This window comes from Oncorhynchus masou, chromosome 3, assembly GCF_036934945.1.
Source record: "Oncorhynchus masou masou isolate Uvic2021 chromosome 3, UVic_Omas_1.1, whole genome shotgun sequence".
Classification (NCBI taxonomy): domain Eukaryota; kingdom Metazoa; phylum Chordata; class Actinopteri; order Salmoniformes; family Salmonidae; genus Oncorhynchus; species Oncorhynchus masou.
The window spans coordinates 30,239,912-30,267,578 of NC_088214.1; the positions used below are offsets into that span (position 1 = coordinate 30,239,912).

General features: G+C 42.1%; 1 protein-coding gene across 1 annotated transcript; it reads left to right on the forward strand.

Moving 5' to 3' along the window:
• Positions 1 to 27,667, forward strand: LOC135514326 (nonsense-mediated mRNA decay factor SMG7-like). The gene is made up of 24 exons (XM_064937731.1): positions 1 to 125; positions 1,825 to 1,856; positions 9,232 to 9,349; positions 11,915 to 12,047; positions 12,952 to 13,123; positions 13,242 to 13,313; positions 13,488 to 13,638; positions 15,117 to 15,252; positions 15,545 to 15,707; positions 16,015 to 16,174; positions 16,380 to 16,450; positions 16,545 to 16,605; positions 16,731 to 16,850; positions 19,762 to 20,179; positions 20,376 to 20,514; positions 20,692 to 20,831; positions 21,053 to 21,304; positions 21,474 to 21,842; positions 22,756 to 22,902; positions 23,576 to 23,650; positions 23,902 to 24,055; positions 24,204 to 24,374; positions 24,506 to 24,672; positions 24,855 to 27,667. The coding sequence occupies exons 1-24, from the start codon at positions 100 to 102 to the stop codon at positions 24,966 to 24,968; spliced, it is 3,561 nt and encodes a 1,186-aa protein (XP_064793803.1). The 5' UTR covers positions 1 to 99; the 3' UTR covers positions 24,969 to 27,667.

The following is a 27,667-nucleotide window of genomic DNA, read 5'->3' on the forward strand; positions in this document are numbered from 1 at the left end:
TACACAGGGCCGGTGGCTCTGCTAGTGACGAACAATATGGCGCCGGGAGTAGCTTTTGCTTCTGGACCAATCGTTGTCTAAAGTCCCTTATCGGGCAGGATGAACCTATGCGGCCAATATTTAAGGTGAATGTGAAATTGTTTATTTATTTATTAATTAAATGGTGTTGTTTCTTACCTACCGCGTCAAATCATATTTGTGCTATCGCCGTAATTTGGCATGCTAGCTTAGTTAGCTAGCAACGCACAACAAGAAGCCAAGCATGTTCGAAAAGTGTGACTGAGTAGGGCCAGTTATTTAGCTAGGTATCTAACTGTAGATACCTATGGCTGTTTGTTACCGCTGGCTACTGTATGCAGTTAACGTTAGTTAGCTTGGATGGCTAGCTAACTAACTACTAGCTAAACTAGTTTGATACATTAACAGGTTTGCGAACCATAGTAACCACCGTGGGCATTTTCCTAGCGAAATAAAAAGCTAACGTTTGTCATGTGTCGTGAACAAAATTAATACGTAGATAATTCATTTACTGGTTAACTACATAACTAGCTAGTTCTTGAGCGCGTTAACTAACTCGCCTAATAATGTCAAACTGGTTTAACCATAACATTAGATTACACAGCGCCCCTGCCCTTTTTGATAGATAGCATTAGCTAGTTAGCCTGCCGTGCTGGCCATGTATTTTCTAGTTTGGTTTATAATGTAGATCTGACTGAGTCCGGATATCTACCATTAGCTAAATTGGATAACAAACACATTCTGAGGTTTCGACCATTAGTGATTTTTGGAAGCAAGCTACTGTTTCCAGCAAGTCGCTGCAGTGAACCTTTCTGTCCACATTAACGTTACTTGCTAACAATATTCAAAACATGGCTAGCTAAATGGGCCTTATCATTTGTAAAACGCTAGGTGACGTTAGCTACCTTCCCATCTGAGTGTTATTGGATTAACCATACATATGATTTAAATCAAACAAGTAAAGGCAGCAAGCCAAATATAACCAAAGATGCCCCTTCTCTAGTCCATGGTATAGCTAACGTAGCCACAATCATTGGCTGTCGCAAGATGACATTTGGTAAACATACATTCCAGTTAGGCCTGTTTGAGCGCGAGCTTGCTAGATTGACACTTCACCGTGCATGTCTAACGACATGAAACTAATAATTTTATGTTTTAATGAACATATGCATCTACTTTATTTCAGAGGGAAATAGAGAATATTTGGTTGCTCATATTGGGATGTCAAAACAAATCGTGCTTTGGCAAGCAAACCAACAGAAACACTGCAGCTGTCACACTGGTAGCGCGAGCCCTGTCTTATTTTTTTCGTAGTTCAATCATTGAGCTACATGGTGGAATATATCAGGCTAACAACGACAGTAACGTCAATATATGGCCAATTTGGATTATTGAATTCCAATTTATCATTTGAAAGCGTAGCAATCAATAAAGCTGTGTTTGAGTCTATTGGCACAATGGAATTCGCTATAGTGAGAGGTAGGCTATTGCATAAATTGTCCTTTTATGTTTCAGAGCAAATAGAGCTGTTACCATTTGCACTCAGTGGCTAAAAACTACAGCAAATCTCTTTCCAGCATGTCAAAAGAATACAATCTCCTGTTGCATGTTTTGATTACATTGAGCAGTCAGTGGCAGCTGACACACTTTAATCCCCTTTAGTTTTGATTTGTTATTTTTAAATGTGCAATATGGTGCTTTGTTTACTACTGGTCTTAATTTCATATGGTGTATGCTATGCATAAAGGTAGGGTGTGGGTCTGTATTGATTGACTTAGCTTCTTCTGTTTGTTTATACCCAAACAGGCAGGCAGAGGCCCTGAAGGCTGACATGACAGGTATGTTTCACAACTCATCTTTGTGGTTCCTTCTTTGTTTTAACCCACGACCCCTTATTACTAGACACTATGCATTGTGGACGATATTGTTTTTGCTGATATTATGGTCTCTTATTAATTTTGATCTTGAAAGCTTTTATTTTTCTTTAATGTTTTGGAAGTTGATAATCCCCAGACCTGGGACAGACACTGCATATTCCTTTATCATATAAAAAAAGATGTGTCCGTATATATATTTTACCAGGTAAGTTGACTGAGAAATCAAATCAAATGTATTTATATAGCCCTTCGTACATCAGCTGATATCTCAAAGTGCTGTACAGAATCCAAACTAAAACCCCAAACAGCAAGCAATGCAGGTGTAGAAGCATGAGAACATTCTCATTTACAGCAATGACCCAGGGAATAGTTAAAGGGGATGAATGAGCCAATTGGACCTGGGGATGATTAGGTGGCCATGTTGGTATGAGGGCCAGATTGGGAATTTAGTCAGGACATGGGTTAACACCCCTACTCTTACGATTAGTGCCATGTGATCTTTAATGACCACATAGAGTCAGGACCCATGTTTAATGTCCCATCTGAAAGACTGCACCATACACAGGGCAATGTCCCCAATTACTGCCCTGGGGCATTGGTATATTTTATTTTAAATCAGAGGAGAGTGCCTCCTCCAACACCACTTCCAGCCTTAACTTTTCCTAGACCATGTTGCTTTGTGTATAATAGATAAGTTAACCAGTATATTGGTGTTGAGATCAATGCTGTAGAGGCAGCAGAGGCAGCTTCCCTTGCCTTATTTGTCTAAGAAAAGTGAGAAGCTGGGAAACACAAACTTATTTAGGTCTATAATCAATAGCCTAACTGTTAAATGTGCATGGCTTTCATAAGTCATCCATATATATCTACAGAAATAAGACATCATGCTTCTGTTGTCTTTTAAGTTGTTTTTTTAGTAGCCTACTTATTCCGTGAGCACCAAGCCTCACGCAACTACGGGTGGGATAAACAATGTCATAAATTTGCCTGTTTTTAGTCTTTGCTATGCTGTATTATTTAGTGTTTACACTAAACCCTCCTTTTTCTTGATACCCTCATTGTTTATAATAATAAAGAAGTAATGTCATTATCATTACTGGCTTAGTATAGCAGCCTTGTATAACCACCATCAAGGTTATAGGCTATAAGCCTAATAGCGCGGCCTGTTTAGTCTTAATACCGTAACTTACTTAGGCCTATATCTTCATAGTTATGTAGGTTACTGTATCAATCATTTGTTCAAGTCATCACACAGCATATGAGTCATTCATCATTCGAAATGCAACTAAGCATTTTAGTTTTAAAATAAAATGATAAAGCAACACTTGAATAATTAGTGTAAACAAAAAATAAACCGTTCCTTTTCGGAAATTGCATTCACAAATGAATGTGACTGCTTTTAGTCTTTGTTGTAATAGGCTTAAAAAAATGGCTTAAAAAAAGGCTTAAAAAAATGTCTCTGGTAGGATTCTAATTATTTATTTTTTCGTTGTTCCAAACGGACAAAAATGATATTGTAGTCGAACAGCACCGGTTTGGCACACATAATATGCATGCAGCGTTTGCTCCTTACCTTTCTTGATCTCCAGTATTTTCCACAATTTGTCATTTATGCCACACATCAGACTTTGCCTTTACCTCCTAAGCAACCAGTAAACGTTCCCCCGTTTTGAGTTTATTTGTTATGTCCTCTGCATACATTTTGCTTTCATGTGTGTTCGGAGTTTGTTATAACCTATTTATTGATGTGATTATGATATGCTATAGGTCAGGCCCTATTGCTGACGTGCATGCGATGTGTCATGTAAAGAGTGCAAGGGTTGAGGGAATAGGGAATGTCATTCCTTAACAAATTAGGGATTTTGGTAACAGATGGCTTTAATAATGTTCCATCATTAGCAACACGGACAGTGCAATAAAAACTGTTGATGTTCTGTGATGTCACTGCAGCAGGGAGGAGAGAGTGAGAACGGGTGCTAGACACAGTCACTCCTTGTAATATTTTTTTTAGAAGGTGCAGTAATACAGGCACAATCAAATCAATTGGAACTCATCTGATGGCATCGGCGTTTACCCCAGCCGTGACCGGTTTCATTAATAAGTGCAATAAGTCATCCCCACACTGACCGTACATACATAAGCCAACATCCGCACTGAGCTAAAGGCTACAGCTGCCGCTTTCAAGGATCGTGCCGCTAACCCGGACACGTATAAGAAATCTCGCTATGTCCCCTCAAACAGGCAAAGCATCAATACAGGACTAAGATCGAATCCTTCTACACCAACTCTGGCACTCGTCAAATGTGGCAGGGCTTGCAAACTATCATGGGGAAAAATCATGGGAGCCGCCCAGTGACGCGGCTCTGCCAGACGAGCTAAATGCCTTCTATGCGGGCTTCGAGGCAAGCAACACTACACCATGCCTGAGCGCACCAGCTGTTACGGACGAGTGGGATCACGCTCTTCGTAGCTGACGTGAGTAAGACCTTTTTAAACAGGTTAACATTCACAAGGCTGCAGGGCCAGAAGGATTACCAGGACACATACTTGGAGAATGCACTGACCAGCAGGCAAGTGTCTTCATGGACATTTTAAACCTCTTCCTGACCCAGTCTGTAATACCTGTTTCAAGCTGATCACCATACTGCCTGTGCCCAAGAATGTTCAGGCAACCTGTCTAATTGACTATTGTCCCGTAGCACTCACCTTCTGAAACATTCAGAATATTTTAATTTATATATTAACCTACCTAAAGGTTTCTGGCAAGGAACACAAGCATGTTCACCATTTCTGGCTTTAATAGACTGCGGAGTGGGGTAACAATATTGCCTGTTGAAGACACGTTCACACGGAACACTTTTTGCACAGATGCAGAGGTATTTGATGGTAAAGTTGGCCAAGAGCGGAATGCGACCATCATTCCCTCTCCACCATGCCAGTGGGTCATCGTCTCCTGATTTACATGTGTTTACATACAATGTGAGCTCTGCTTTGGCAGGCTGTTGCACACCGAGTGTGACTGTTTGCTTTGCTCTCCCAAGAAGACTGCAGTGATGTCTTCTATGGTGAACATGCACACTCTATCTCAGTTGAAATTGTCCAAAATCACCATTGAAGGAGTCTCGTATCACACTGTAGGCCTACAATGTTTGGTTCCAAATCACCATACAAGGTTATCGGTACCAGATATCACCATAAGATAGGTTTATATTTATTTCCGCACAAGAAAATACAATATTGTTAAGATTTCCTTTGTACTCTAGTGATTAGACTCTTTTCAGATTGTTTACTGCATTGGTAACACTCCAGCCCCGGATGCAAAAAGGAAATGTATCTGGTATTAAGTTTAATTCAATCAGAGAAAAGCTGTGAAATTGGGAGTTGAAAATGGAGAAGAGAGCCAGGAAAGTAATGTTTGGTGAAGTGGTAAGAGGATGATAGCAGTGCCGGTTATGTGTGATGGTTGTGAGGCGCTATACAAATTCGACAGTCCCAAAACAGGGACTTCAAATAGATATATGGCTAGTCAAGGAAACTCTTGCCTACTGTTCAGATGGTTAATTGGAAACTGAAGGTTTAACTCCTGCAGAATTAAGCATTTATTTCAGTAAAGTTATAAATCATACTGTATGTAGGCACAATTTTGACTGGTGTAGAAATATGGTTTCTTTCAGCATCTTGAGAGAATGCAAATGCAATTAGATACTGTCTTTATCAGCATCAAAAGCTGCTTTTTGCAATCAGATGAAATATGCATCCAAGCCAAACTGAAATCTTATCAGAAACATGTCTCATTTTCACTGCTTTCTATTTCCTTACAAAAAGTCAAACAAATTTTGCACAGAATTGTAATTTTTTGTTATTGCATTTTGTCCCCGGTCCCTAAATGTCTTTGCTTCGTGAAGAAGCAGAGATGATAGAGAGAACTTTACAGCTGTTAACTGCATTAATTCTAATGATTTGAGTTTCTAGTTAGCGAGTGTTTATTTAGTTTTCGAAATCTCGAGCAACATATGACCGAAGAGAAGCTGCATGTATCTAATTATAGACAAGTTGACTAACAGCTTACCAACATGTCAGAAATTATAAGCAGAAATATACTGTATCTAAATTAGGAAAAAGTAAAACTGCACCCATGGTCAAAATCGTTTTGCTGTTTCTGACTGTAGCCTACAGCGTATTTTCTACATTAGCAGGTTAGGCTCTAGTGCAGGCCTTAGATTTTTAAGTTGGGCGATTGCATCCATAAGACTGCTAAATAAACTCTGCAAAATAAATTGCCCTTTTTCAGGACCCTGTCTTTCAAAGATAATTGGTAAAAATCCAAATAACTTCACAGATATTCATTGTAAAGGGTTTAAACACTGTTTCCCATGCTTGTTCAGTGAACCGTAAACAATTACTGAACGTGCACCTGTGGAACGGTCATTAAGACACTAACCGCTTACATTCGGTAGGCAATTAACATCACAGTTATGAAAGCTTAGGACACTAAAGAGGCCTTTCTACTGACTCTGAAAAACACCAAAAGAAAGATGCCCAGGGTCCCTGCTCATCTGCGTGAACGTGCCTTAGCCATGCTGCAAGGAGGCATGAGGACTACAGATGTGACCAGGGCAATACATTTTCAATGTCTGAAATGTGAGACGCCTAAGACAGCGCTACAGTGAGACAGGACGGACAGCTGATCATCCTCGCAGTGGCAGACCACGTGTAACAACACCTGCACAGGATCGGTACGTCCGAACATCACATCTGCGGGACAGGTACAGGATGTCGACAACTGCCCGAGTTACACCAGGAACGTGCAATCCCTCCATCAGTGCTCACTGTCCACAATAGGCTGGACTGAGGGCTTGTTGTAAGGCAGGTCCTCACCAGACATCACCGGCAGCAACATTGCCTATGGGCACAAACCCACCGTTGCTGGACCAGACAGGACTGGCAAAAAGTGCTCTTCACTGACGAGACGCGGTTTTGTCTCACCAGGGTTGATGGTCGGATTTGCATATATCGTCGAAGGAATGAGTGTTACACCCGAGGCCTGTACTCTGGAGCGGGATCGATGTGGTGGGTCTGTCATGGTCTGGGGCGGTGTGTCACAGCATCATTGGACTGACCTTGTCATTGCAGGCAATCTCAATGCTGTGCGCTACAGGGAAGACATTCTCCTCCCTCATGTGGTACACTTCCTGCAGGCTCATCCTGACAAGACCCTCCAGCATGACAATGCCAGCAGCCATATTGCTCTTTCTGTGCGTGATTTCCTGCAAGACAGGAATGTCAGTGTTCTGCCATGGCCAGCGACGAGCCCGGATCTCAATCCCATTGAGCATGTCTGGGACTTGTTGGATCAGAGGGTGAGGGCTAGGGCCATCCCTCCCCCAGAAATGTCCAGGAACTTGCAGGTGCCTTGGTGGAAGAATGGGGTAACATCTCACAGCCAGAACTGTCAAATCTGGTGCAGTCTATGAGGTGGAGATGCACTGCAGTACTTAATGCAGCTGGTGGCCACACCAGATACTGACTCTTACTTTTGATTTTGACCCCCCCTTTTGTTCAGGGACACATTATTTCATTTCTGTTAGTCACATGTCTGTGGAACTTGTTCGGTTTGTCTCAGTTGTTGAATCTTATGTTCATAGAAATATTTACACATGTTAAGTTTGCTGAAAATGAACACAGTTGACTGTGAGGACATTTCTTTTTTTGCTGAGTTTAGTTTGTTGGGGTAGCTTTTTAGTTAACTATCTGCATTGACCCTTTTTTGCGCTAACTTTTTTTTCAATCATTACATGCGCTGCTACTGTTTACTGTCTGTCGGTGTCACTTTATTCCTATTTATGCGTACATACTGTCTACCTCAATTACTTCGTACCCCTGCACATTCTTTTTACTGGTATCCCTTTTATATAGCCATAGCCACCATTGTATTCTTATGTCCCTTCTTTGGACACTATGTTAACAACCCTCCAGACGAGCTTCAATGCCATACAACTCTCTTTCCGTGGCCTCCAATTGCTCTTAAATACAATTAAAACTAAATGCATGCTCTTCAACCGATCGCTACCTGCCCGCCCGTCCAACATCGCTACTCTGGGCGTTTCTGACTTAGAATATGTGGACAACTACAAATACCTAGGTGTCTGGTTAGACTGTAAACTCTCCTCCCAGACTCATATCAAACATCATCAATCCAAAGTTAAATCTAGAATTGGCTTCCAATTTCACAACAAAGCATCCTTCACTCATGCTGCCAAACATACCCTTGTATAACTGACCATCCTACCGATCCTCGACTTCGGCGATGTCATTTACAAAATATCCTCCAATACCCTACTCAATAAATTGGATGCAGTCTATCACAGTGCCATCCGTTTTGTCACCAAAGCCCCATGCACTACCCACTGTTGCGACCTGTATGCTCTCGTTGGCTGGCCCTCGCTTCATACTCGTCGCCAAACCCACTGGCTCCAGGTCATCTACAAGACCCTGCTAGGTAAAGTCCCCCCTTATCTCTGCTTGCTGGTCACCATAGCAGCATTCACCTGTTGCACGCGCTCCAGCAGGTGTATCTCTCTGGTCACCCCCAAAACCAATTTTTCCTTTGGCCGCCTCTCCTTCCAGTTCTCTGCTGCCAATGACAGGAACGGACTACAAAAATCTCTGAAACTGGAAACACATCTCCCTCACTAGCTTTAAGCACCAGCTGCCAGAGCAGCTCACAGATTACTGCACCTGTACAGAGCCCACCTATAATTTAGCCCAAACAACTACCTCTTTCCCTACTGTATTTATTTATTTATTTTGCTCCTTTGCACCCCATTATTTTTATTTCTACTTTGCACATTCTTCCACTGCTAATCTACCATTCCAGTGTTTTACTTGCTATATTGTATTTACTTTGCCACCATGGCCTTTTTTTGCCTTAACCTCCCTTATCTCACCTCATTTGCTCACATCGTATTTAGACTTGTTTCTACTGTATTATTGACTGTATGTTTGTTTGTTTTTTTCTCCATGTGTAACTGTGTCGTTGTATGTGTCGAACTGTTTTGCTTTATCTTGGCCAGGTCGCAATTGTAAATGAGAACTTGTTCTCAACTTGCCTACCTGGTTAAATAAATAGCCAAGTTAGCATTGTGGATCTATTGTTACGTGTTTTACTTTTCTATTTTATTTCTCTGCATTGTTGGGAAGGACGTGTAAATAAGCATTTCACTACTAGTCCACACCTGTTTTATGAAGAACGTGATGAATAAAATGTGATTTAATTCATTAGAAGTGTATAAAATATAAGTGAGAGGAGTGCCCATAATGTCCTCCTTTCCCCTAGATTCTAAGCTTGGTGCAGCAGAGGTCTGGACTTCAAGGCAGGCTCTTCAGGACTTGTACCAGAAGATGCTGGTGACTGACCTGGAGTATGCTTTGGACAAGAAAGTGGAGCAAGATCTGTAAGTCCCAGTCTACATTAAATTGGTTATGTAATTTAACCTATTAGGCAGCCTACTACTATCGCTACTCTTGCTAGGTCTAGGGATCTTACCCTCACTTCGTAACAATAAGATTGTTTCCCATTATAAAATTAGGACAATGTTTTGCCGTCTTTCTGAAGGTCACATAATTATGCTATGTATTCCTGTTTCATTGAGTCATTTGACCTTACATCAACATACTCTTTAGTCTAATAGTTATCACTCTAGTTGTTGTTATCACATTCCAGGCTGTATCACATCCGGCTGTGATGGGAGTCCCAAAGGGCATTGTCCGGGTTTGGCTGGCGTAGGCCATCAGTGTAAATAAGAATTTGTTCCTGACTTGCCTAATTAAATAAAAGAAAGTTGTTGAATGACCTTAACTGGATTTTACATTTGTAAGATTGCAAGACAACTGTAAAGAAAGTAGATTAGTAATAACCAGAAGTGTGGACTCAAGTCACTTGACTTGGACTCGAGTCACAAATTTAATGACGTGAGACTATTTGATAGAAAATAAAATAACTTGGTACACAACATTTACTTGAGACCAATGTTCCCTCTAAACTGCGCGCTGCTCACCCGGGGCTGCTGTGCAGAAGAAATATCAGCCCCTGCAGATAACACTGTCAGCATTTACTGTTGGAATTGTGATCGGATCAATGCAATATTAGCCACTTTCAATGCAACATAAAGAAACTATGAAATACTTAGTATGCAAAACGTAACTATGCAAGACAATTTTGTCGTAGACCGAACACATCGGAGAAGGATTCTATTGATTTGACAGGCATGACTCGCGGCCTGTACTCTACCCAGACCGGTCGGTGCGCCATAACCAATCAGAGCTGCAGTAGGCCAAGCGTCACATCTGGAGGAAACCTGGCACCATCCCTACGGTGAAGCATGGTGGTGGCAGCTTCAGGATCGAGGGAAAGATGAACAGAGCACGAAAACCTGCTCCAGAGCGCTCAGGACCATAGACTGGGGGCGACGGTTCAACTTCCAACAAGACTACGACCCTAAGCACACAGCCAAGACAATGCAGGAGTGGCTTCAGAACAAGTCTCTGAATGTCCTTGAGTGGCCCAGCCAGAGCCCGGACTTGAACCCGATCAAACATCTCTGGAGAGACCTGAAAATAGCTGTTCAGCAACGCTCCCCATTCAACTTGACATAGCTTGAGAGGATCTGCAGAGAAGAATGGGAGTAACTCCCCAAATGCAGGTGTGCTAGGCGTGTAGCGTCATACCCAAGAAGACTCGAGGCTGTAATCGCTGCCAAAGGTGCTTCAACGAAGTACTGAGTAAAGGGTTTGAATACTTATGTTTATGTGATTTCCGTATTTATACATTTCCAAAAATTAATTAATTCGTTTTTGCTTTGTTATTATGGGGTATTGTGTGTAGATTGTTTCCCATACACATTTTTTTCAATCTAATCCATTTTAGAAGAAGGCTGTAACATAACTTTGGAAAAAGTCGGGGTCTGAGTACTTTGCGAAATGCACTGTACATACCATTTTTTGTATTTTTTATACCTTTTCTTTTTTATCAGGTTTCTAGCATAGGCCTATGGCACAAATTATTGTTTAAAAAAACATACAATTTTTGTTTCTGAAGATTGTAAGTCTGTTTGTTGACCAATGACCATCAGCGTGAGCGCAAATCCATAAAACCCAGTAGGATTATGTTTATATTATCTATATAAACATTATGTAAAAGATAAGAACTACTACGGACACTTATTTGCCAGAACAGTGACGCTAAGCTTCCTGCCAATTTCATTGATCATTTTCAAATAGCCTGGTGGCTACTGGCTATGTCTGAAGATAGTTGTTACATTGCACTGCCTTCAATATTATGTGATGAATGTTGCATTCTGGAGAAATTAAGATCTTGTTGATGATGATAGGGGCTACCTGGGGGAGGTGTCAAAAAGTTTGAGGATCACGGAGCTAGCGACTGGATTGCTGTACAGCAATCATTGGATGCAGCTGCATTATGAGATTGTAGGGAGAGAGGATTGCCACAAATATGCAGCTCCAAAAATGTTTTGCTAATCAAGAATGTGAACTGTTTACTTTGCAGGCTCTCCAGCAATGGGTCATCGAACAACAATTACTACTAGCATAGGCATACTGGTCTTTTTGTTTTGATATTGCTTATTTATTTAACCATTTGGAATTTGTAGTTAAAATTAATTATTACGTGATCAAAATATTTTGTAGACAATGAAAAGGGCTGTCTGGTAGCCTCAGTAGACAGATTGTTTTATTGACAGGACTTGAAAAAACGTGTGACTTGACTTGCTCTTAGAATGCTCGACATGGACTTGACTCGAGACTTGACTGGGTCTACTTAAGACTTGGACCTTGTGACTCAAAGTAGTGACTTGGTCCCACCTCTGGTAATAACTGTGAAGTGAGTCAATTTGCGCTCAAGTACAATACAACTATTGTACTGTTGAAGTAGATGTATTATCATCAGCTGTTTGACTCTGAAACAAGAAAGTTTACTTTGATTTTCTCACCTTATTTTTCAGCTGGAATCATGCTTTTAAGAATCAAATAACAACACTACAGAGTCAAGCCAAGAACAGAGCCAACCCCAATAGAAGTGAGGTGCAGGCCAATCTGTCCTTGTTTCTCGAGGCAGCTAGTGGATTTTACACACAAGTAAGTTGCAACTAGAATGTAGGTCAACGTTTTTGAAGAATCTTAGGTTTTGGCCGAACCTTATTTGCCAGCTCTGCAGATATACAGTTTAAGTCGGAAGTTTACATACTTAGGTTGGAGTCATTTAAAACTCGTTTTTTTTTAACCACACCACAAACTTCTTGTTAACCGACTTGCCAAAGCTATAATTTGTTACGAATTTGTGCATGACACAAGTCATTTTCCCAACAATTGGTTACAGAGATTATTTCACATAACTCATTGTGGATATATTGAAGCAACATCTCAAAACATCAGTCAGGAAGTTAAAGCTTGGTCGCAAATGGGTCTTCCAAATGGACAATGACCCCAAGCATACTTCCAAAGTTGTGGCAAAATGGCTTAAGGACAACAAAGTCATGGTATTGGAGTGGCCATCATAAACCCTGACCTCAATCCCATAGAAAATTTGTTGGCAGAACTGAAAAAGCACATGCGAGCAAGGAGGCCTACAAACCTGACTCGGTTACACCAGCTCTGTCGGGAGGAATGGGCCAAATTCACGCAACTTATTGTGGGAAGCTTGTGGAAGGCTACACGCAACGTTTGACTCATGTTAAACAATTTAAAGGCAATTTCACATTCTTCAAATAAAGTGGTGATCCTAACTGACCTAAAACAGGGAATTTTTACTAGGATTAAATGTTATGGATTGTAAAACGGAGTTTAAATATATTTGGCTTAGGAGTATGTAAGCTTCCAACTTCAAATGTATGTCTAGAATTTATTAAGTAAGCAGTTCATCATATTGACATAAGTATGTTAATCAGAATACAAATGATAATGGATAGTTTTTAATGTCAATGTCGAAATGACAGAAGCAAAACCCGTCAACTCTTAGTAACTTGACCCTTTCCTCTAACAGTTACTACAGGAGCTGTGTACCGTGTTCAACGTGGATTTGCCGTGTCGTGTGAAATCATCTCAGCTTGGAATTATCAGCAATAAACAGACCAACCCCAGCACCATTGTAAAACCCCAACCTAGCTCTTGCTCTTATATCTGCCAGCATTGTCTTGTCCACCTTGGCGACATTGGTTAGTTTTCACACTACAATATAATTTCACTGAGCAGATCATTTTGAGGTCAATATTTTATTAGGCTCCCAATCAGTGCTTTGAGCAGTTTTGCTTATCTCCTTTCCCCCCCTTCAAGCACGATATCGCAACCAAACCAGCCAGGCAGAGTCCTATTACAGACATGCAGCTCAACTTGTCCCCTCAAATGGTAAGTACTTACAAAGGTTTTAATGTACAGTATTTGTTTACTGGTACACAGAGCATCAATGTACTTCTTTGCAACTTCCAAAATTTCACCTAATAAGAAAATAATTTCAGCATATGACATCTTTTGTTAACCTGATAATTTCACTGATGTCCCAATGTCTTTCTCCTCCAACAGGTCAGCCTTACAATCAGCTGGCCATCCTGGCCTCCTCTAAAGGGGACCACCTCACAACAATATTCTACTACTGCAGGAGCATCGCCGTCAAGTTCCCTTTCCCTGCAGCCTCCACCAACCTGCAGAAAGCTCTCACTAAAGCTATTGAAAGGTATCATTGAGTGTTTTTATTGTAGCCTCATTTCAACCACTCTTTTCAAAAGGTGTTATGCTTAGCTGTGTTTATTTTCCCACCTTTGTCAACCATCATTTGGGAAGGGACTAATGAGCGTGATGTCCTTAACAGGTGTTTATCAGCCAGCTGGTTTACAGTAGGGATGGGCATTGGGACTTTCTTGACTGTTTTGAGTATTCACAGAATGTTTTTCTGAGCACTCGAATGAAAATAAGTGTATTTTTAGAATACAAGGCCTGCACTGGAAAATATTTGGTGCAGTTATCTATATTCCAACAGTGTGTAACAATGCCTAATTTATCATAACATTACAGAAAATAAATCCTAATAGCTACATTTCCATATATATTTAATAAAAAACTATTGCCATTTTAAAGAAACTCCATCCACAAACAATATTTGGTATTTGTTTTATTAGTCCATTGTTGATTATAGTCCCAAAATGTTTTGGGTGTCAGTCACGTTTTCAATATATGTAACTTTCCAAATGCAGGAAGTAGCATATCTTGAAGATGTGATTGGGGACATGCAAAACATATCCTTTTAAGATTAGTTCATTGAAACCAACTGATTATATTATATCATGGAAAACGATCTTCAAAAAGGCATTAACCTCTGCAGTGGTGCTTGCTTGTAGAAGCTGATGGCTGTGGAATGGCATAACCTTGTTGTGTTAATTTAGCAGACAAGACGCTCTTATTTCCCGAGCCCTTATCACAGTCAAGACACACCTGTTATAGTAAAAATACATGATGTAATATAACAGAATATTTTTCCAAGTGAAAAAAGTTGCCAGTGCGGAGTGATGCGCATCTCGTGTCTGGAACACTTCTTAAGAGTCATCATTTGAAATGGAGTTGATATACTCCACTGATATACAGTTGATATACAAAGCCTCGGCTAACCAATTCTAAGTAGCCTAAGCAGAAAAAAGACAGAACAATTATTCCAAAACTGCATCTTGTTGTTGGAACATATTTCCCTACTTTAATCAACAAGTCCATTTAGAATTTCTGAAACTGTCATTTGGCAAGAGATCTAGCTTGTGCGTGACGTTTTCTTAGGCATTTATTACTGTAGGACTAACTGGAGCTTGTGCGTGGACTTTGCACGCGTGTGTAGAGGGAGCGGTCGGAACGCTATTGAGTGAGCGACATGGAGGGGAAAAGGCATTTAGCGAGAGTGGTGCTTTGTTTTTGTTGTGACACGCAAATGCACATGCACTAATGTAACACTAAAGTCAAAGCAAATTAACGTGGTCTTCAAGACATTTGGGCAGCCACAGCACATTCCACCAAGTAGTTTTGTAGTATTTTTTTCCTCTGGTTAAAGACCGAGTTTTGACGTCCGTTCAAATACTCGATTACTCAAATCCATCGCTAGTTTACAGTGTGTGGACTTGAGTGAGGAGTTGAACTTGTTGTATACATGCTTAATCCCAGTCTTATCTTCAGCCACGATGAGGTCAAAACAAAGTGGAGCATGTCAGATTTCATCAAGGCCTTCATCAAGTTCCACGGTCACGTTTACCTGAGCAAGAGTTTGGAGAAGCTCAACAACCTGAGGGAGAAGCTGGAAGAGCAGTTTCAGGTAAAGATTTCAACTTAAAAGTAACGTTTAAATACTTTGACGGTGAACTAAGGATAGAGCAATCTTGGATATGTACTTCTCTATGAAAGTCTTTGCATTACTGCACTTAACAAGCTATGGCCTGGTTTCCCAGACACTGATTAAGCCTGAACTGGACTGAAAAGCTTTCTCAATGGAGATTCTCCACTGAAATAGCTTTTTAGTCCAGGACTTGGCTTAATCTGTGTCTGAAGCTACCCCAATTCCATATATTTAAAATAGCTTAAACATGGTTTATTTAATTTTTTTGCAGAGGCTGATTCGACAGAAAGCCTTCAGCTCCCAGCAGCTGGTCCACATCACGATTATCAACCTGTTTGAGCTGCACCATCTGAGGGACTTTGGCAACGAAGCAGATGACCAGAGCTTCAGCTCCGATGAGCAAATCGGCTGGTTCCAACTTCTCGGCCTCTTCAGTATGTCCCCAACTCCAATTGTTTCTCAATAAGAATGAAACGATTCACCTTGTCGTTGACATACCTGTTCGTGGTTATGCAGTTTTTAGTTTGTTACTTTCTATGTTTAAAAATCTGGAAGCACTGACAATGGATTTGATAACATGCATCTTAGATGTAATTGTATTAACTGCGAGGCCCAGCTAGCAGATTGTCTCAAACGCTTTTCTCAACCTCATAGTCTATCAGATGTCACCACTCTTTGTCGAATTAGAATGACAGAATTGGATTTTCTTGTGGTGGTATTTTATTGCCCTCTTCCTTTCAGTGTCATTTCTGGGTATCATGTGTAGCCAAGCATTACTGAATAAGAACCGAGGAGAGGAGATCATGGGAGAATGTCCACTGCCGGCCATCAAGGTGTCTCTGGACTGGCTCAAACTGCGATCCACTGTTTTTCAGGACAGTGCTGTGAACAAACGACAGTAGTATGTTTTTCACTTTCTCGTCAACATTTTCCCATCCAGGTGTCATATTTTAGTTTGATACGTTCTGCTTCTCTGGTGTTGTAGCGTATTCTATTGTTTACTCATTTTTGGACCCTTTCTTTTAGATCTTAGCAATAGCAGGAATACTTGTGTTTTTGTATTATCTGCGTTTTAGTTCAAAGATTTTGCTCTTATTTCACCTCAGTGTTTGGCCTTGGCTGGTGTCCATTCTGAACAGTTTCCAACCGAAGGAAGAGGACGTTTCCTGTGCATCAGGTAATGCCCATTTGAAATCTCTGCTTTGATTCTCATTCTTGGTTAGAGCTCTAATTTAGTTGATTGTCTCTAATGTCCCTTATCTGTTTTCCAGTGACTCCACTTCCAGAGGAGTTTGAACTGCAGGGGTTTCTGGCTCTCCGGCCAGCTCTACGGTACTTGCATTTACCTACCCTTTTGTCTCAGCCTGTCCTCCATATAGACTGTGTGGTTGTGTGCATAGCATGTTCCATGTCCTCTTGTATTAACCCTGGTCTGTTTTGGTATACCCCTTTCCCAGGATCCTTGACTTCACTAAAGGCCACCAGGGCGTTGCTGTGGACAAGGAGGGTCTGCCAGTCCGTGCCCGTCACCAGAGGCTCATCAGTCTAGGGAAATGGGTGGCAGACAACCAACCAGGGTGAGTCTTCAACTCTCTACCCACTACTGACTTATTACGAACTACCACATCCATACCGCCAATATAAAAGTTTTTTTTATCTTTGAATAATGGCCTACTTTTCAAAGATGCAACAGTCTCTCTTTACCTTCGCACTACTGACTTATTAGGCATTTTCACACTGCCCCTTAGCCCTGGGCTAAGGAAGATTTTAGCCCCAAGGCCAAGTGAGTGTCCACTCTTGCTCATTCTAAAATGAGCTAGCACCAACCTTAGCCCAGGGCTAGCTGGCCCTGCTCTGGAGCAGGGTGAGCACTGACTTTTTGGGGCTAGCCCCAGAAACATGGTGCCAAAATAGCCAATGTGAAACAGGGTCAAGAACAACGCATAGAATTTTCACTATCCAATCACAAAAGCTGCACCTTCATATAATTTGCATATGCCTGTGATGCGTTCTGCACAGTATTTTAATAAGTACATGTATACTATTTCATCCTCATGTGGACAAAAACCTGTCAATTTAAAAAAACAAAAAAATAATAATTAGTGAAAGAACATTGGTTACTATGGCTAACAAAAATGGTTGCTATGCAGGCTGGCTAACTGCAGGATTTTTGGAGTCTACTTTGCCTCCTGTGGTTCGACTCCCAAAACACGCTGAAACGGCTGCGTACACACCACCTCGTTATTTTAGAGTCCTACTAGGAAGACATTTGCATTCAGGAGGACTGACATGAGTATGATCTTGCCCTATTGCTCAGCAACTTAGCCTATAAAAAAAGCCTATTTTGTTTGAATATAGGTCATGTGTAGGAACTAGAATATTTAAGTGATATTTTGTCATTATTATCCAAACGTGTGTTGTTCCAGAGGAGTAATCACACAGGGTCAGTTTTTCCAAACTGCTCCTTGTAATTCTTAATTTATTATTATTCACATTTAATTGACTTGTTTATTTTAGCCGTGAATATATTTCAACGTCATGTCTAGACTATATAATATGCTACACTGGTAACTTGTGCTTGGCTGCCAAAGGTGTCCCCATAATATTTAAATTGATGAAGTGTGATCCTAATAATTATTTTAGGGATCCATGGTAGACGTCCTTCCTGCTGAATCATATTTGCACTTGATTGTTTATGAATGAGAAAATAAACTGGCCATTTCCAAAAAGTTTAGCTGGGATTCCCTGCTTTGCAATCTATTGCCTAGGACGGTGATCGAAAACCGACTACGGCAAATCATTTCCTCCGTTGCAAAAATTCTAAATCTTGGGAGACGAGCAGTCGATTCTTAGCAGAATCGATGCTTGACACCCAGAAATGGGAGTTGACACCGGGAGTTGATGGGTTGAATGTCAATTTATTTATTTTTTTACTCACCACCACTACACTTAGCTAGCCAACTGAAGGCAGTCAAACTCTACAGCTGGAAGGGCAGCAAAGCAAACACTCCATTTTCGTCTCTTATCATAACTTTTCTATTGACATTTAATTGGATATAGTTATCCATGATGATAATATTGTTGCATGTTTTGATTTGGATGAGAAAAGTTGATGTCTCATCCATGCACAGCTTTCGCTGTACATGGGCGATATCGCATGTCAAAAGTGACAGATTATTTCCCGAGGTCGGACAGGCAGATTATCATGAAATGATTGGCTCGAAGCAAAATAATGAGGAAGTAATGTGTTTAATAAATACCTTATTAACATTGGTCACGTGTTTGTCTGTAAGCCCATGGCTTTGGAATACAAGTGTGACTCCTCAGCCCATGGCTGAAGCTTAGCCCAGGGTTAAAAATAGTGGTGACTCCATGATTTTTGGAGTCGATTCTGACTCCTGTGGTTAGTCGACCGAGTGAACTCTTGCTCGACTCCCAAAACAGATGCGCACTCACCACCTCATTCTTCCCGGAAGGTAGCCTAGTGGTTAGAGCGTTGGACTAGTATCCGGAAGGTTGCAAGATCGAATCCCTGAGCTGACAAGGACAAAATCTGTCGTTATGCCGCTGAACAAGGCAGTTAACCCACTGGTCCTAGGCCGTCATTGAAAATAAGAATGTGTTCTTAACTGACTTTTCTAGTTAAATAAGACAGTAAATAAAATTGCGGAGTCCTACTAGGAAGACAACATTTGCATTCTAGAGGACTGACATGAGTATGATCTTGCCCTATTGCTCAGCAACTTAGCCTATAAAAGGCCAACTTTGTTTGAATTTAGGTGATGTGTAGGAATTGGTATACTTCAATATACTTTTGGTTAAGTTACAATGCTTTGCTGGGCAAGACATTGCGCGATGCAGATAACCAAGATATACGCACGGTTTCGTCTGTCTACCTGCCCCGATCCTCTCTCCCTCGCTGGCTCGCCTGCTCTTTCTCCTTGCTATGCAAACCGCTAGTGTGTGTCCTGTCTGTTGCGTGTAGAATAGCTCAGCCTACTTTAGTTAACTTTCATGAGACATTGCCTACGTCTTATGATTATCGATGCACAGATCTGTCTGCATGGTGGCCTGGCTGTGCCCCTCCCATTTCTTTCTCTCCCTCGCTCGCTCTTTCTTTGCTGTGAGAGTTTGTTCTCGAAGTAGACTATGACAACTAGTTTCCCCCATTGAAGAATCTTAAGAGTCGATTCCTAGTGGAATGACGCCTGACAACCAGAAATGGGAGTCGACGGGCAAGGAATTGATTATTTTGGAGTCGACTCCCCACCTCTAGTTAACAAATTCTTGTGTAAACACAAGATAAGCTAGCCCAGGGACAGTCTTAGCCTGGGTCTAAGATAGCCCAAAACTAAGAACAATGCAGTGTGAAAAGACCTATTATGAACTAAACTACCACATGCGCCAATATGTCAGTAGTTTCCATCTTACTTGAATAGCCTACAAAATGCAACAGTATGTGACAATGCCTGTGGCTGTGTATTCCAGGCTGATTCAGTACAAGTTCAGCGACAGTCTGCTGTTGTTCATCACTGACATTGAGGAGCTGACAATTGAGGAGCCCCAGGAGAAGGATGCCCCTGTGCTCCAGGAGTCTTCCAATGGAGAGCAGACTCCCAACGAGGGCAACATGTGTCTGAAGTCAGTCCTATCCATGGGCAAGACCCAGAACAGTGTGTTGGAGATCGGCGAGAGACCCGTAGTGACTTTCAAGGAGAACATCAAACCCCAGGAGCAGGGCAGGGAGCCCAGCCGCAACCAGCACCATAAGGATGCAGGGAAGGAAAGGAGGGACTTCGGCAAAGGTAACGGAGCACTGGGAAAAGGAGAGCAGAAGAGGGATGGCAAGAGGAAGAGTGAGGTGAAGAAGAACAGCCATGAGAAGGCTGCAGATGCAGGGAAACAGGTAGAACAAATGCATTGTTTTTCTTTCTAAAGGTGGGATTTATTCTGTGATTGTATGTCTGTGTCCCAAATGACACCCTATTCCCTATATTGTGCTTTACTTTTGACCAGAGCCCTATGGGATCTATTTAGGACACAGACATGTTTACTGGAGTTTTTACTACCTACTGACCCATAGTTTGTGTGTCTCGGTGCAGGTGAAAGCCCAGCCGGAGATGAGGACACCCGTGTCTGAGGCCCGGAAGACTCCAGTCACTCAGACCCAGACTACCTGCTCCTCCCAGTTCATCCCCATCCACCACCCGGGAGCCTTCCCTCCCCTGCCCAGCCGACCAGGTACCAGCACCACCTTTCACAGTGATCACATACCTAGATTGAACAGTTTTACTCTGAAAAGATTTTTAGATCTAAGAGTAGCGAATAACCCTCTCTATTTTATGTGTAAACTGTTTGCAGTTCAATTGTATTCTGCCATTTAAATTCATTAAACTAACTTCATGTTGAACTTTTCAGGTTTCCCTTCTCCGTCTTATGTGATCCCTCCTCCTGTGGCGTTCTCCATGAACCCTGGCTTCACCTTCTCTACAGGCATGTCTGTCTCCGGGCCATTCCTACAGCCGGTCTCCCACCCTCAGCAGCCTGGCGCCCAGCAGGTAAAGGGAGAGATTCTGCTCAACTCTTAAGGGCAGGATTCCCAGACACAGATTAATCCTAATCCTGGACTCAAAAGCATTTTCAATGGAGAATCTGTAGGCTGAATTTGTTTGGGAAACCAGTCCTATATCCTCTTATGTAAGCAAATGAAAGTGCTTGGAACCAAAAAACAATCACACAAAAAAATGAATGACAACTTTTTTTTTATGGGACCTACCAGGTCCAGGCTGGGAAGCCGTCGCACATTCCATACAGCCAGCAGAGGCCAGCAGGGCCGGGGGTCATGAACCAGGGGCCCCCCCAGGGCCAACAGGGTCCTCCCCAGCAGCAGCCCTCCCAGGCCCAGCAGTCCATGCAGCAGTCGGTGCAGCTTCAGGCTTTGGCCCAACAACAACAGCAGCAGTCGCCCACTAAGCCTGTGCAGCCAGTACAGCTGGGCAAAAGCCCACCTCACCATCCAGGGATGCATCAGGTAAATTATAAATCACAGTAGTTCTGGACTGGAAAGATACAGGAAAATGTGATATTTACAGGAGTGCTATTGTTCTACTGTAAAGTGTGTTGTGATTTATAAATGCACTTCAAAGAAATGCACGAGCTTGTCTATTATAGAGGTGTCCTGTTTTCCTCCTAACGAGCAGTACATGCAGGTTGACCAGGCTGGCCAGATGTGGGGCCAGCACCAGGGGCAGCCCACCATGCAGAAGATGCAGGCCATGCAGGTGCCTGTCAAGCAGCCCTACTATGGCATGCCCCCCCAGGACTCCCTGAAGCTTTTTGAGCAACACCCTGTGCAAACTGCTGGGCAAATGCCCATGCAGCCACAGCAGCAGAACAGCATGGACAAGAAGATGAAGTACCCGGATGTGAAAATGCAGGATTTTTACTGGGAGCTTCCCTACCGCATGGGGGATAACAGACAGACTGTGGGGGAGAGAATGGGCAAGCGGCCGCCCCCAGGGGTCTTCCACCCAGACCAGGACAACGCACCCAGAGGACCTCCCTTTGAGGTGATTGGTTGAACTCCTCAACCATAGATATAGAACACAAGATAGATTATATACTAGGCTGATATTATCTGTCATTAACCACCTAGAACTAGCAATGTGAATTGGGGAGTTAGAGAAAGAGTCCTAACACTTCTTTAGATATGGATGGTATTTCATTTTCACATGTTATTGGAATGTTTGTGTAGGTAACTTGACTCTAAATGTAAGCAACCCTATTGGATGGGAGTCCGTTGGGTCTGTGGCTTCCTCCCTCAAAGAGGGAGAATGTGGTTTGAAGTCCTGGAGTTTGTGGCAGATACTGTCAGTCTAACGGTATGTAGGCTATGGAAAGTCCAGCTGTAACTCTAAGATTCTACCATTCCTGTCTGGACCCCATGATAGAGGAGGTTCACTATGTAGGATTATATGATCTGTTATTGGACTGAGCAGACTTGTTGTTAGAGTAGCCAATTGGGAGCCATGTTATGCAATACATAATGCTCTGCCATCACATTGATTTTGGTACTAGAGCAGACTCCTCCCACCTTCTGTTTTGGCCTCATTTGCTCATTTTCATGGTGATTGACTTGTATAGGAAGGAATTTGAATGTTGAAATAATATATGGTTGTATGATCAGTCACCAGACTGCTATATTAGTTTCAAATATTGTTATGATTGTAACAACTCAAACTGGAATGTATGGGTTTATATGGCACAATCATTCCTTTGGTAACCTAGGTTGAGGACAGAGCTTGGTTTAATGTTATCTATATCTTTGGAAAGCTAGGCCTATCTTTTTCCTACCTTTACTGGCTCCTCTTTGCCACCTTTGAGCTTGATCTTTGAAAAAAGTATCCCTTTGCCAACCTATTTCTTACTGGCTTACCTATGTTTCTTTTTTTCCCCCTCCTTTTTGCTTCATTCTCTCACTAGGACAACAAGAGCTCCCCTCTTCTGCCTCCAGACCTTTTAAAAAGTCTATCAAATTTTGAGGAGGAAGAGCTGGTCTTTACTAAGCCTCATGGTTTCTACCAGGCCTTGGCGAGTCCTCTTAGCACTGCTCCAGGAAGAAACCTATTTGTATGTAGTCTACTTCGCTTAACGTAATCCTCCTGGTTGAACCAGCATGTTAAACATCAGGGACCGTTTTCAGAAAGTGTGCTGATCAGTTATGAGTAAGATGACATGGACAGGGGTGGACCTGATCCTAGATCAGCCGTCCTACTCTGAGACACTTTCTGAATGCAGGCCCTGATTCACCTTCACAAAGTATGTGATGTGAGTAGAATAATTGAGTTGCAGGGAGATAAGGCTCATACTTTGTATCAGAGGGCACTATATGTAAATATGGTTTCCAGGCTAGTGTTGATTATAATTGGTTGGTTTTGTTCCCTCTTCTATGTTAACAGAAGTCAACCCATTATTTGTTTGACTTGTTAGAAACAGTCATTGTGCTTTTGGAAGATGAGGCTAAATGTTTGTTGCATGACTCCTGTAAAATGTTGTAGGCTAAGCCTACAATGTACACTAAGCTACGTTGTTGTACATGATCAGGTTGAACATATACTGTAACTGGGATTAAATGAGACATTATCCAACATATTGCGTACAATCCATCCCTATCAGTATTCATAGCAAACATACGAACACCCGAGGAGTCAACTAGGAAAATATGCTGATGGAATAAATGACTTTTATCAGAAGGCGATTACTAAACACAACATTCTATCTTCTCCTGTATTTGTCAAATTAGTCCAGAATGGAGAGTGGTGCTGAGGTGATGGGCCAGTCGTCTTCTCTCATGCCCTTATCTGGGTTTCCAATTCAGGTCAGTATGCATGCATGGGAGAATCTCTGCTCTTCAAAGGCCTGCCGCCAGACGTATTTTGACTGCTTTGTGCGGGAAAGAATGTAGACTGCATCTCACAGGCAGTGGTTTGATTAAGGTCTCACAGAGCTTCTGTAGTGATGTTTGCTCTTAAATCCCAGTTGCGTTTGAAATACCACGTTTTTAATGTTGTAAACCGAAGGCAAGTGACTGACATTTGGTATGACTGAAAGCTATGTTTTTTTGTTTAGGAGAGTTCCTATCAAAACAGCATTTTCAGCCAGGCGTATGGGAAAAACATGTCTCCCAACCCCAAGCCTGATGCTCCCATGCTGCACCAGGAACCTTCTCTGTACTCCCTGTTTGAAGGAACTCCATGGTCCCCGTCCCTTCCCGCCAGCTCAGGTACTTGCCTCCATAAACATCACAACGGCCCCCCTTGTTAATGTTAAATCACACGCTTAGCATCTGAAAGGGTCGCTATTTCAATATAATCCTATTGAAAAGCATTTAATAATTTATATGTAATGATATTTCTCCATTTCCATAACAGATCACTCTACACCAGCAAGCCAGTCCCCTCACTCTTCCAACCCAAGCAGTTTACCATCTTCCCCACCCACACACAACCACGGCTCCATCCCCTTCTCTAACTTCGGCCCCATAGGAACGCCCGACAGCCGAGACAGGAGGATGGTCGACCGCTGGAAGTTAGAAAAGACTGGTTAGTCAACCTATTTATATATATATATATATCCCTCCCCTCAATCTCTTACACCCACTGAAGTATTTAAATGTCATTTTTAATGTGAAGTCATGGTATTTTATATAATGAAAACCTCTGTTTTTGTCCAGGAGCTGTGAGTGGGTTTGGTTTGGACTACCTGCCTGCTGTGTCATCCTCTACAGATCACCGAGCCCCAGAGAACAGCTGGCACCAGGGAAACGACCCTAGCAGCTCCTGGGCGGCCCAGGAGTCGCCCATGGAAGACTCCTCCACTGTGCTCCTTGACAGTCTGAAGGTACCATATGATACACGCAAACAGAATGGCATGCAATGTCCCTTTTTATTGCCACTAATATTACAATACTATTGTAGCTTGTTGATACTAGTTTAGATGTGTAAGGTTTAGCTACTGTTCGTTACTCTAGACTAGTTGAATAGATGTGTCATACGATATTCTTCTATCTCTGTTCTCCCCAGTCCATCTGGTCCAGCTCAATGATGCAGCCGGGGCCGTCGGCTCTGGAGCAGCTCCTCATGCAGCAGAAGCAGAAGCAGCAGAGGGGCCACGGCACCATGAACCCTCCACACTGAAGGGCCTGCAGTCAGAAGCACTTGTGTGATGAAGTAAAAAAGATAAAAACACGCTCCAAATCGGAATTACCGGCATATGGAGGCTGGGGAAGGTGAATCAATTTCCCAACAGGCTCAAAACACCCCTCAGCCGACGAGGAGGAACGGTACAAGTCTTCTCTCTCGCGCTCTCTCTGTGCCTCGCATGGCAACGAGGGCGTGCAAGCACCACCTACTCCACCTCGCTGCTGAGCACGAAGCTACTGCGGGGTCCAATTTGTAGGATTCTTACGTTGAGGAAACTGAACCTCTGACAGCCAGTCACCATGCTCAACACCTGAATTCCTCTGGAGAGTGTGGGAATAAATGACCATCCTTCAGTCCATTTCTCTTGGATTCCATGCATCTGGTCTCCTCTGAAAGCTCCTTGCGCTGCTTTTGGTGTGGATTTACTACTACTCTGTCTCGACTTACCTACTGTACAAGAGAGGAGTATAAAGGTGGTGCAGGGTGTTTTTGGGAAGGCAAGGTGGGCCTGAAACGTTAGACGTGGTGGGAAAAAGACTGAAATCTTACTGAATTCTTGACTAAATTGTATTTCTTGGACTAAGAAACAGGATGAAGATGGACTATGTAGCTGGGGAATGAATGAATGAAGAGTTGTTCTAGCTATATTGCTGCAGATGGTAAGATGTGGGGGTAAAAGCGTGCCTGTCTTTCTGTGCACAGAATCGTTTGAAAATACCGAAGCAGGTTATGCTGTAGATGCGAATTTTCCAGTTTGCTAATTGGACTGCAGATTGTTGCTTTCTGTAAATGTTTTCTAAGGAGGGAGGTGCATCTCCAGGTCAGTTGAGGATGATGGGAATACTTTAAAAGTTCACCACAATGTTAGCTCAACAACACACGGAGAAAGGGATGAGAAAATAGATGTAGGGAAAGTATTATTAGCTCTAATAGATTGCAATTATTAGAAATACTGTATTTTGTGATTTGTTCGTCACAGTTTTAGCTTTATGAAATATTGGGTAACTGTCCAATAGTTTACTGCTTATGGGGGAAGTCTATATTTATATGTTCCTCGTTCCCCTTACTTCTTTCCCTTCACTCAACTTTCTTTGAGGTGAAATGTAACTCTAGCTTACCTGTGTAGTTTTCGTTTGTTCATGTTCTGCCTTTTTAATAGTTTTAAGCATCTTTATTGGCTCTCATTGTGCCTGGTAAGTTTTTTTTTTTTTTTTTTTAGTTTTTTTTTACTCTTATTACTATCATGGTTGGCTCTGTCTTGTAATTGAAACAAGCAAACGGGTCCAGCAAAGCTGCTGGTTCAGCAATATGGGGCACAAGCCGAGCCAGGTGGACAGACAGTGGGCTGGGCTAAGGCTGGGGGACAGAGGGCAGGACAGGTGAAGCAGTCCCTGACTCCCCTACATGGCTCAGAATAGGAGAGAAAGATTGATTTATGGTAACCTCTTTGCAACCACTACTATTATCACAAAAGTAATTGCTTCATCCTCTAGGATCGTGGTAATCGTTATATTATACCCCGGAGAGTGGCTCGCATGGTTTTCTTGTCTAAAGTCGTAGCTCAGCTTTTTCCATAGCTATTGTGTACTGAACTAGTTGTTTGGGTATTAAGTTCCTGTCACTTGGGGGTACGCCAGTGTGAATCTGTTATTGGCTAAGTTCCTCTGATGTCATGACAAACGCCTTAGCCAGATAATGACTGTTTCCTCCCAAATAATGGAATCCCTGAAGCACTGAGCGACAATCAGCAGACTCAAGAGGTTCTCCAGGGGCCAGTCTGAGGCATAGCTCTAAATTGTCAGTTGAGTCTAGGGGTCACTGTTGGACAAGATTACAAATTTGATGACGATATGCAGTGGTTCCCTCTTTATGGTTTAGGCAGCATAAAGCATTTTGTATTTAAAAGGTATATGAAGACTGAATCTTTTATTGGGGGGGATGTGTTTTTATTTTCATGTAGAGAACATTTTATTAAAGCCAACTTTAAATGTGTCTTTTCTGTGCTTTTCCTGTTACATTAAAATTGTATTTAAAAAAATAAATAATAGACTGAATCTTGGGACAAATTTGTCCTGAAATGCTTACAAAAAAAAACAACCTTATTTAGCACATCAAACCAAGAGTGGAACTGTGGCCCTATTTTCAATCCTCTAAGGGGTTCTGATTTGAAATGTGTGGTTGGATCATCATGAATGGTGTTTGTCAGTGGTGTTGAGCTTAACCAGTTCTTGCTGTCGAGATGGGCGGTAGAGGGAGTAATGGGTAGAATGTTGGAAATGTCCTGCTCTGGGCATTCTGCCATTTACTACATTGTTAATGTGGACTTGCATCTCTGCCCCATCCTAATACATTGGTTTCACCGCTGCAAGATGTGTGGAAGAGAACCCTGCACTTTGGGCAGGTGTAACATTCCATATTACAACAGTCCTGTGGGACATTACAGGCACTGAAAAATGACCAACCAACAACATTAAGCACTGTGTCCCAGTTTAAGTTCATTGCCTAGGAGAGAATCACTGATACTGCATGAGGATTTGGAATTCAGAATGCTTCTCTTGTTATGGGGAGGGAAGGGGGGGGTTCATTCAGAAATAGGCTTGTGTTCTCGGTTTTTTGTCTTTTGTCTTTCTGTAGACATTCAGAAACGGTAGAAGCAGCTATGTCTTGAAATAAAGTAAACCATGTTCTCCCTA

Bases quoted from the DNA above. Each gene is read 5' to 3' on its own strand.
- LOC135514326 (XM_064937731.1), top strand. From the start codon at position 100: ATGAACCTATGCGGCCAATATTTAAG. The intron at 15,708-16,014 runs GTATGTCCCCAA...TCTTCCTTTCAG, and splicing joins CCAACTTCTCGGCCTCTTCA to TGTCATTTCTGGGTATCATG. The intron at 24,056-24,203 runs GTACTTGCCTCC...TTTCCATAACAG, and splicing joins GTCCCTTCCCGCCAGCTCAG to ATCACTCTACACCAGCAAGC.